The 12,495-nt window shown below is 46.3% G+C and overlaps 1 protein-coding gene across 3 annotated transcripts in view; it reads left to right on the top strand.

Annotated features, from left to right (window-relative positions):
• reln (reelin) overlaps positions 1 to 12,495 on the top strand; it is a 293,151-nt gene that overhangs the window by 56,662 nt on the left and 223,994 nt on the right. For all 3 annotated transcript variants that reach the window (XM_090213321.1, XM_090213329.1, XM_090213323.1), the window contains exon 2: positions 10,632 to 10,739. In XM_090213321.1, the coding sequence (XP_090069447.1) occupies positions 10,632 to 10,739 (108 nt within the window). The remainder of the gene's footprint in view (positions 1 to 10,631; positions 10,740 to 12,495) is intronic.

Raw genomic sequence — 12,495 nt, 5'->3', positions numbered from 1 at the left:
TTTTTCCACCACTGAATGAGAAGGAGAAGAGAGGGTTGAGAAGGGAGGAGTGCAGTAGAGAGGAGTCCATGTTGGTCAGAAGACAGGACCTACCTGAGTGCCTGAAGGGAGAACAGTGGTAGAGAGAGGTCTTACTCAGATTGAGGTGAAAGAGAAGAGAGGGATGAGAAAGGAGGAGTGCAGTAGAGAGGAGTCCATGTTGGTCAGAAGACAGGACCTACCTGAGTGCCTGAAGGGAGAACAGTAGTAGAGAGAGGTCTTACTCAGATTGAGGTGAAAGAGAAGAGAAGGATGAGAAAGGAGGAGTGCAGTAGAGAGGAGTCCATGTTGGTCAGAAGACAGGACCTACCTGAGTGCCTGAAGGGAGAACAGAGAGGTCTTACTCAGATTGAGGTGAAAGAGAAGAGAGGGATGAAAAGGGAGGAGTGCAGTAGAGAGGAGTCAGGGTCAAAGCCCACCTGAGTGCTGAAGAAAAGGGAGGACAGGAGAACAGGAGTGCTGAGGTGGAGGGGAAGGGAGAGGTGCTGTAAATCTGTGGAATGCTCCTGGAGAGAAGATACAGTGCATTGCGAAAGTATTCGGCCCCCTTGAACTTTGCGACCTTTTGCCACATTTCAGGCTTCAAACATAAAGATATAAAACTGTATTTTTTTGTGAGAATCAACAACAAGTGGGACACAATCATGAAGTGGAACGACATTTATTGGATATTTCAAACTTTTTTAACAAATCAAAAACTGAAAAATTGGGCGTGCAAAATTATTCAGCCCCCTTAAGTTAATACTTTGTAGCGCCACCTTTTGCTGCAATTACAACTGTAAGTCACTTGGGGTATGTCTCTATCAGTTTTGCACATCGAGAGACTGACATTTTTTCCCATTCCTCCTTGCAAAACAGCTCGAGCTCAGTGAGGTTGGATGGAGAGCATTTGTGAACAGCAGTTTTCAGTTCTTTCCACAGATTCTCGATTGGATTCAGGTCTGGACTTTGACTTGGCCATTCTAACACCTGGATATGTTTATTTTTGAACCATTCCATTGTAGATTTTGCTTTATGTTTTGGATCATTGTCTTGTTGGAAGACAAATCTCCGTCCCAGTCTCAGGTCTTTTGCAGACTCCATCAGGTTTTCTTCCAGAATGGTCCTGTATTTGGCTCCATCCATCTTCCCATCAATTTTAACCATATTCCCTGTCCCTGCTGAAGAAAAGCAGGCCCAAACCATGTTGCTGCCACCACCATGTTTGACAGTGGGGATGGTGTGTTCAGGGTGATGAGCTGTGTTGCTTTTATGCCAAACATAACGTTTTGCATTGTTGCCAAAAAGTTCAATTTTGGTTTCATCTGACCAGAGTACCGTCTTCCACATATTTGGTGTGTCTCCCAGGTGGCTTGTGGCAAACTTTAAACAACACTTTTTATGGATATCTTTAAGAAATGGCTTTCTTCTTGCCACTCTTCCATAAAGGCCGGATTTGTGCAATATACAACTGATTGTTATCCTATGGACAGAGTCTCCCACCTCAGCTGTAGATCTCTGCAGTTCATCCAGAGTGATCATTGGCCTCTTGGCTGCATCTCTGATCAGTCTTCTCCTTGTATGAGCTGAAAGTTTAGAGGGACGGCCAGGTCTTGGTAGATTTGCAGTGGTCTGATACTCCTTCCATTTCAATATTATCGCTTGCACAGTGTTCCTTGGGATGTTTATTAAAGCTTGGGAAATATTTTTGTATCCAAATCCGGCTTTAAACTTCTTCACAACAGTATCTCGGACCTGCCTGGTGTGTTCCTTGTTCTTCATGATGCTCTCTGCGCTTTTAACGAACCTCTGAGACTATCACAGTGCAGGTGCATTTATACGGAGACTTGATTACACACAGGTGGATTGTATTTATCATCATTAGTCATTTAGGTCAACATTGGATCATTCAGAGATCCTCACTGAACTTCTGGAGAGAGTTTGCTGCACTGAAAGTAAAGGGCTGAATAATTTTGCACGCCCAATTTTTCAGTTTTTGATTTGTTAAAAAAGTTTGAAATATCCAATAAATGTCGTTCCACTTCATGATTGTGTCCCACTTGTTGTTGATTCTTCACAAAAAAATACAGTTTTATATCTTTATGTTTGAAGTCTGAAATGTGGCAAAAGGTCGCAAAGTTCAAGGGGGCCGAATACTTTCGCATATATATATATATCTGTATTTGTAGCAGAGCTGAGTGATGGCACCCTTTTGACTCAATTCTACCCAGATGTTTGGTTGAACCATGAACCATGAACCATGCAAACACCTGCTTTGTATACACACACACACACACACACACACACACACACACACACACACACACACACACACACACACACACACACACACACACACACACACACACACACACACACACACACACACAGGTCTAGGATGATAGCGTTGTTGATGAAGCTCTTGGTATTCCCCTCGGCGAGCAGTCAGCCAGAGATGGAGACAAGAATGTTAAGGATACCTTCAAAGGCTCTTTAGAAATGTGTGTGTGTGTGTGTGTGTGTGCTGTGTTACTCCTCTCTTTCACCTAACGATGAAAGGGACCAGACTCATAAGCCAATCAGATCCATACTCATCTATTCACCTGTGGGGGGGATTTGGACACACACACACACACACACACACACACACACACACACACACACACACACACACACACACACACACACACACACACACACACACACACACACACACACACACACACCTTCATCCCTTCATCCCTCCATCCCTCTATCCCTCCATCCCTTCATCCCTCCATCCCTTCATCATTTCACAACTACTACCCTATACACACAAGTGTAAAGGAATGAATAAGAATATGTACATAAAAATATATTAATGAGTGATGGCAGAACGGCATAGGCTAGATGCAGTAGATAGTATAGAGTACAGTATATACATATGAGATGAGTAATGTAGGGTATGTAAACATTACATGAAGTGGCATTGTTTAAAGTGGCTAGTGATATATTTATTACATACATTTTTCCATTATTAAAGTGGCTGGAGTTGAGTCAGTATGTTGGCAGCAGTCACTCGATGTTAGTGGTGGCTGTTTAACAGTCTGATTGCCTTGAGATATAAGCTGTTTTTCAGTCTCTCGGTCCCAGCTTTGATGCACCTGTACTGACCTTGCCTTCTGGATGGTAGAGCTGTGAACAGGCAGTGGCTTTGGTGGTTGATGTCCTTGATGATCTTTTTTGGCCTTCCTGTGACATCGGGCGGTGTATGTGTCCTGGAGGGCAGGTAGTTTGCACCCGGTGATGCGTTGTGCAGACCTCACTACCCTCTGGAGAGCCTTACGGTTATAGGCAGAGCAGTTGCCGTACCAGGTGGTGATACAGCCCGACTTGATGCTCTCGATTGTGCATCTGTAAAAGTTTGAGTGTTTTTGGTGACAAGCCAAATTTCTTCAGCCTCCTGAGGTTCAAGAGATGCTGCTGCGCCTTCTTCACCACACTGTCTGTGTGGGTGGACCATTTCAGTTTGTCCATGATGTGTACGCCGAGGAACTTAAAACTTTCCACCTTCTCCACTACTGTCCCTTCGATGTGGATAGGGGGGTGCTCCCTCTGCTGTTTCCTGAAGTCCACGATCATCTCCTTTGTTTTGTTGACGTTGAGTTTGAGGTTATTTTCCTGACACCACACTCCGAGGGCCCTCACCTCCTCCCTGTAGGCCGTCTCGTCATCGTTGGTAATCAAGCCTACCACTGTAGTGTCGTCTGCAAACTTGATGATTGAGTTGGAGGTGTACGTGGCCATGCAGTCATGGGTGAACAGAGAGTACAGGAGAGGGCTGAGAACGCACCCTTGTTGGGCCCCAGTGTTGAGGATCAGAGGGGTGGAGTTGTTGTTACCTACCCTCACCACCTTGGGGCGGCCCGTCAGGAAGTCCAGGACCCAGTCGCACAGGGCGGGGTTGAGTCCCAGGGTCTCGAGCTTAATGACGAGTTTGGATACTACACTAGGGTACTATGGTGTTAAATGCTGAGTTGTAGTCGATGAACAGCATTCTTACATAGGTATTCCTCTTGTCCAGATGGGATAGGGCAGTGTGCAGTGTGCAGTGTGATTGCGATTGCGTCGTCTGTGGGCCTATTGGGGTGGTAATCAAATTGGAGTGGATCTAGGGTGTCAGGTAGGGTGGAGGTGATACGGTCCTTGACTAGTCTCTCAAAGCACTTCATGATGACGGAAGTGAGTGCTACGGGACGGTAGTCGTTTAGCTCAGTTACCTTAGCTTTCTTGGGAACAAGAACAATGGTGGCCCTCTTGAAGCATGTGGGAACAGAAAACTGGGATAAGGTTTGATTGAATATGTCCAAAAGCACACCAGCCAGCTGGTCTGCGCATGCTCTGAGAACGCGGCTGGGGATGACGTCTGGGCCTGCAGCCTTGTGAGGGTTAAAACGTTTAAATGTTTCACACACGTTAGCTGCAGTGAAGGAGAGTCTGCAGGTACTGTAGCGGGCCGTGTCAGTGGCACTGTATTGTCCTCAAAGCGAGCAAAGAAGTTGTTTAGTTTGTCTGGGAGCAAGACATCGTGGTCCGCGACGGGCTGGTTTTTCTTTTGTAGTCCCTGTTTGACTGTAGACACAACATGTTGGAGACAGACAGAGACTAATACACATCTTGGAGACAGACAGAGACTAATACACATCTTGGAGACAGACAGAGACTAATACACATGTTGGAGACAGACAGAGATTAATACACATGTCAGAGACAGACAGATACTAATACACATGTTGGAGACAGACAGAGACTAATGCACATGTCAGAGACAGACAGAGATTAATACACATGTCAGAGACAGACAGAGACTAATACACATGTTGGAGACAGACAGAGACTAATACACATGTCAGAGACAGACAGAGACTAATACACATGTTGGAGACAGACAGAGACTAATACACATGTCAGAGACAGACAGAGACTAATACACATGTTGGAGACAGACAGAGACTAATACACATGTCGGAGACAGACAGAGACTAATACACATGTCAGAGACAGACAGAGACTAATACACATGTCAGAGACAGACAGAGACTAATACACATGTCAGAGACAGACAGAGATTAATACACATGTTGGAGACAGACAGAGACTAATACACATGTTGGAGACAGACAGAGACTAATACACATGTCAGAGACAGACAGAGACTAATACACATGTCAGAGACAGACAGAGACTAATACACATGTCGGAGACAGACAGAGACTAATACACATGTCAGAGACAGACAGAGACTAATACACATGTCAGAGACAGACAGAGACTAATACACATGTCAGAGACAGACAGAGACTAATACACATGTCAGAGACAGACAGAGACTAATACACATGTCAGAGACAGACAGAGACTAATACACATGTTGGAGACAGACAGAGACTAATACACATGTCAGAGACAGACAGAGACTAATACACATGTCAGAGACAGACAGAGACTAATACACATGTCGGAGACAGACAGAGACTAATACACATGTCAGAGACAGACAGAGACGAATACACATGTCAGAGACAGACAGAGACTAATACACATGTCAGAGAAAGACAGAGACTAATACACATGTCAGAGACAGACAGAGACTAATACACATGTCAGAGACAGACAGAGACTAATACACATGTTGGAGACAGACAGAGACTAATACACATGTCAGAGACAGACAGAGACTAATACACATGTTGGAGACAGACAGAGACTAATACACATGTCAGAGACAGACAGAGACTAATACACATGTTGGAGACAGACAGAGACTAATACACATGTCAGAGACAGACAGAGACGAATACACATGTCAGAGACAGACAGAGACTAATACACATGTCAGAGACAGACAGAGACTAATACACATGTCAGAGACAGACAGAGACTAATACACATGTCAGAGACAGACAGAGACTAATACACATGTCAGAGACAGACAGAGACTAATACACATGTCAGAGACAGACAGAGACTAATACACATGTTGGAGACAGACAGACCAGTACACCACTTTCTTTTCAAATGTTTCCTCCAATTCCCCCAAAACGAAGGCGGAATCCTAGGTCAGTTAACGGCTTTGGTTCCAAAAAAGTTTTCTTCTTTCATGTACTCCCAGTCATCCAGTAATCCAGACACCCAAACAGACAGACACCCAGTCATCCAGACACCCAGTCATCCAGACACCCAGACACCCAGACACCCAGTCATCCAGACACCCAGACAGACAGACACCCAGTCATCCAGACACCCAGACAGACAGACACCCAGTCATCCAGACACCCAGTCATCCAGACACCCAGACAGACAGAAACCCAGTCATCCAGACACCCAGTCATCCAGACACCCAGTCAACCAGACACCCAGACACCCAGTCATCCAGACCCAGACAGACAGACACCCAGTCATCCAGACACCCAGGCACCCAGGCACCCAGTCAACCAGACACCCAGTCATCCAGACGCCCAAACAGACACCCAAACAGACAGACACCCAGCCATCCAGACACCCAAACAGACAGACACCCAGTCATCCAGACACCCAAACAGACAGACACCCAGACACCCAGTCATCCAGACACCCAGTCAACCAGACACCCAGACACCCAGTCATCCAGACACCCAGACAGACAGACACCCAGTCATCCAGACACCCAGGCACCCAGGCACCCAGTCAACCAGACACCCAGACACCCAGTCATCCAGACACCCAGACAGACAGACACCCAGTCATCCAGACACCCAGACAGACAGACACCCAGTCATCCAGACACCCAGTCATCCAGACACCCAGACAGACAGACACCCAGTCATCCAAACACCCAGACAGACAGACACCCAGACACCCAGACAGACAGACACCCAGTCATCCAGACACCCAGACACCCAGTCATCCAGACACCCAGACAGACAGACACCCAGTCATCCAGACACCCAGACACCCAGTCATCCAGACACCCAGACAGACAGACACCCAGTCATCCAGACACCCAGACACCCAGTCATCCAGACACCCAGACACCCAGTCATCCAGACACCCAGACAGACAGACACACAGTCATCCAGACACCCAGGCACCCAGGCACCCAGTCAACCAGACACCCAGACACCCAGTCATCCAGACACCCAGACACCCAGTCATCCAGACACCCAAACAGACAGACACCCAGACACCCAAACAAACAGACACCCAGACACCCAAACAGACAGACACCCAGTCATCCAGACACCCAGTCATCCAAACACCCGAACAGACAGACACCCAGTCATCCAGACACCCAAACAGACACCCAAACAGACAGACACCCAGCCATCCAGACACCCAAACAGACAGACACCCAGACACCCAGCCATCCAGACACCCAAACAGACAGACACCCAGTCATCCAGACACCCAAACAGACAGACACCCAGACACCCAGTCATCCAGACACCCAGACACCCAGTCATCCAGACACCCAAACAGACAGACACCCAGTCATCCAGACACCCAGACAGACACCCAAACAGACAGACATCCAAACAGACACCCAGTCATTCAGACAACCAGACACCCAAACAGACAGACACTCAGTCATCCAGACACCCAAACAGACAGACAGACAGACACCCACACACCCAAACAGACAAACAGGCAGACAGGCACCCAGACAGGAACCCAGCCAGACAGACACCCAGACAGACACCCAGACAGACAGACAGACAGACAGACAGACAGACCGACACCAAGACAGAAACCCAGTCATCCAGACACCCAGTCATCCAGACACCCAGTCATCATGTGGTCCAGTCACTCTGTAGTCCTGTGGTCCTGTCACTCTGTTGTCATGTAGTCCTGTGGTCCTGTCACTCTGAAGTCATGTAGTCCTGTCACTCTGAAGTCATGTAGTCCTGTGATGTTTCATTACACTGAAGTTGTCCTCTTGTGTTTTTACACTAGTGATGTGGGCATGTAGTGCAACGGTCCTGTCACTCTCTAGTCATGTGACGAGTGGAGTTTTACAGTAACTCCAGTAAATGTAGTCATGAGACGAGTGGAGTTTTACAGTAACTCCAGTAATGTAGTCATGTGACGAGTGGAGTTTTACAGTAACTCTCGTAATGTAGTCATGTGACGAGTGGAGTTTTACAGTAACTCCAGTAAATGTAGTCATGTGGTGCTGTGGTCCTGTCACTCAGAGTTAGGCATACACAGAGAAGCATTAGCTCGCTAACCTGCTTCCCCAGGGGAACACTGCGGTTTCCTCGAGTGAATGGATCCCACACTGTGACTAGGCGATGAATTGGGATGAACTGGGAACACTGGGGTGAATTGTTTGGTTGGTCACCATGGCAACAATACAAGCCAATAAACTTTTCAAATTATAATTATTGTAACGTTTCTTTTTTAGGGGAGGATCAGCTTTAATATTGCAGATCGATTGTAGCTTCCATTAATGTAAATGTCTGCATCACTTCCATATGTTTTTGGGGGTAAATATATTTATATACATACACACACATGCGCACACGCACACACACACACACACACACACACACACACACACACACACACACACACACACACACACACACACACACACACACACACACACACACACACACACACACACACACACACACACACACACATACATACACACACATACATACATACATACATACATACATACATACATACATACATACATACATACATACATACATACACACACACACACACACACACACACACACACACACACACACACACACACACACACACACACACACACACACACACACACACACACATACACACACACACATACATACACACACATACATACATACATACATACATACATACATACATACATACATACACACACACACACATACATACATATATACATATTTTTCCTTTATAATTTTCCCCTAACCCTACCACCCCTAACCCTACCACCCCTAACCCTACCACCCCTAACCCTACCACCCCTAACCCTACCACCCCTCCCATAATTGGAGTAAACTAATGGACAACAACACTTAGGCTTCTACTTCCAGCTTATAAATACTATATAGATATAGCACTATATACATACAAACATACTATATACATACATACTATATACACACAGTGCTATATACATACAGTATTATATACATACATACTATATACACAGTGCTATATACATACAGTATTATATACATACAGTACTATATACATACAGTACTATATACATACAGTACTATATACATACATACTATATACACAGTGCTATATACATACATACTATATACATACATACTATATACATACAGTACTATATACATACATACTATATACACAGTGCTATATACATACATACTATATACATACATACTATATACATACATACTATATACACAGTGCTATATACATACATACTATATACATACAGTACTATATACATACAGTACTATATACATACATACTATATACATACAGTACTATATACATACATACTATATTCACAGTGCTATATACATACATACTATATACATACATACTATATACATACAGTACTATATACATACATACTATATACATACAGTACTATATACATTTTACGGACACAACATGCATGAGTTGGTTCAATTTACTGTATTTCTCCAGCTTGTTATTAGTATTTCACAGTGGCTGGTTATATCAGACAACGTTATGTTGGGTTACTCTACAGTATGTGACTCAGACCTCCACTTGGCCTGCTCCACTCTTGTTGAGTGAAATTACACTTCCCAGTGATAGCAGGTAGCATCTGTGACAGTGTGGCACCACCACCTCTGTAGCTGCACAGCACCTGCACACCCAACTATGTCCTCTCCCTCTCTCCCTCCCTGCTCCCCTCTCTCCCTCTCTCCCTCCCTGCTCCCCTCTCTCCCTCACTACCTCCCTGCTCCCCTCTCTCCCTCTCTCCCTCCCTGCTCCCCTCTCTCCCTCTCTACCTCCCCTCTCTCCCTCTCTCCCTCCCTGCTCCCCTCTCTCCCTCTCTTCCTCCCTGCTCCCCTCTCTCCCTCACTACCTCCCTGCTCCCCTCTCTCCCTCTCTTCCTCCCTGCTCCCCTCTCTCCCTCTCTTCCTCCCTGCTCCCCTCTCTTCCTCCCTGCTCCCCTCTCTCCCTCCCTGCTCCCCTCTCTCCCTCCCTGCTCCCCTCTCTCCCTCACTACCTCCCCGCTCCCCTCTCTCTCCTGCCTCTCTCACCCACTTTATTACTCTCTCTATCTCCCTCCTGCCCTCCCCCTTACTTTCCCTTCCCCTCACCCCACCCTCCCTCAGGGGATTCCTTCTCACCTTCCCCTCTCTAACGACCTTGCTAGAATCCTTGTTAACACCTGTGTTCTGAGGCTCGTTAGGTTGGTTAGTCTCGTTAGCATCAGTGAGGATGTGAGAGGAGTGGTGGTGTGAGGCACGTTCTCTGTCAGATAGTGAAACATCACACTGGGCAATTAGCTACTGAATATAGATAAGGAGACCTGTTGAAAGAAAAAATACAAACCCCCCCACTGTTGAACGAATGTTTCAAAATGTATTAAAAATCTCTCTCTTTCTGTCTCTCCACAGTGACTGTCTCCACCAGTACTTATTTTGATGGTCTGCTGGTGACCGGTCTCTACACGTCCACTCCTGTCCAGTCTGCTCCTATCCCTGCTCCTGCTGCATTCGGATTCGGTAAGTCAACCAATCCCGTTACTTGATGTCCTCAACAATGTGTAGTTTAGCCAATGAAAGACAAGCCAACACTTCTATTCTACTGTGCTACTGAGCCTAAAGCACATGGAATTGGTTTTCCATTCCTTAATCAGCTGTCACTGGTGAAACCGCTTCCATCCACCTGTTGCTTTCAGATCAATGCAGATGAAGGAACTGAAATTACTTCAGTGTATTCCTCACAAAACTGTGTGTGAGAGAGTCTGTAAAGCTCAACCAGTCCATTGATACCAGTCCAGCCCCTGACAATACCAATGGATTGGACTGGAATTGAGTCTGAGGATAGATGCAACTGGGGTTGAGATGGGGGATGATGTGGACTGGTGTTGAGTCTGGGGATGAGTCTGGGGATGATGTGGCCTGGGGTTGAGTCTGGGGATGAGTCTGGGGATGATGTGGCCTGAGGTTGAGTCTGGGGATGATGTGGCCTGAGGTTGAGTCTGGGGATGATGTGGCCTGGGGTTGAGTCTGGGGATGAGTCTGGGGATGATGTGGACTGGGGTTGAGACTGGGGATGATGTGGACTGAGGCTGAGTCTGGGGATGAGTCTAGGGATGATGTAGACTGGGGTTGAGTCTGGGATGAGTCTGGGGATGATGTGGACTGAGGTTGAGTCTGGGGATGATGTGGCCTGAGGCTGAGTCTGGGGATGATGTGGCCTGGGGTTGAGTTTGGGGTTGAGACTGGGGATGATGTGGACTGGGGTTGAGACTGGGGATGAGTCTAGGGAAGATGTAGACTGGGGTTGAGTCTGGGGATGAGTCTGTGGTTGATGCGAACTGAGGTTGAGTCAGAAGGTTGATGTGGACTGGGTTTCAGTCTGGGGATGATGTGGCCTGAGGTTGAGTCTGTGGATGAGTCTGGGGATGACTGTTGGGATTCATTCATTCTTACTTTGATCGTTTGATCGTTGAAAGAATGGAGTGGAGAAATACTGTAGAGATACAATACTTAAACAATAAAGCCTGTTCTTAGGCACGACGCAAAGTGGAGTGCCTGGACACAGCTCTTCGATGTGGTATATTGGCCATATACCACAAACCCCAGAGGTGCCTTATGGCGTTCATAAACTGGTTACCAACTTAACTAGATCAGGAAAAACACATGTTTTTCATACCCATGGTATAGTCTTGATATACCACGGCTGTCAGCCAATCAGCATTCAGGGTTCAAACCACCCAGTTTACAAATTATGTTGAATGCTGTGGGAAATACATTATAAACCCACAAGAGAAGACCTATCATTAAGACATTAGTTGGAACAATGGACAATAGAGAAAAAGACCAAACCCACACGGTTTCATACACTGACTGACTGTCGTATTATTAACGATCTATACTCAGCTAGTACGCAGGCCAAGCAGTCCTACTGTATGCATTCCAGACCACAAAAGGTCATTCTGCTCTTCTCAGAAACTGCTTTGGAACTCCCCCCCCCCCCCCCAAAAAAAAAAAAAGAGATTATGGGAAATTCTGTGGAAACACGTCCGTGATGTTGTACTTTTATGTCAACCATCAGTGTTAGCCATGGGCTGGAAGTGTCAGTGTGTACAGGACATGGGCTGGAAGTGTCAGTGTGTACAGGACATGGGCTGGAAGTGTCAGTGTGTACAGGACATGGGCTGGAAGTGTCAGTGTGTACAGGCCAAGGGGTGGAAGTGTCAGTGTGTACAGGACATGGGCTGGAAGTGTCAGTGTGTACAGGACATGGGCTGGA

The sequence above is a fragment of the Oncorhynchus mykiss genome, chromosome 2 (assembly GCF_057628025.1).
Source record: "Oncorhynchus mykiss isolate SJ-2025 chromosome 2, ASM5762802v1, whole genome shotgun sequence".
Classification (NCBI taxonomy): Eukaryota; Metazoa; Chordata; class Actinopteri; order Salmoniformes; family Salmonidae; genus Oncorhynchus; species Oncorhynchus mykiss.
Note: the sequence above shows the minus strand (reverse complement) of the source record. Positions and strands in the feature narration are given on the sequence as shown.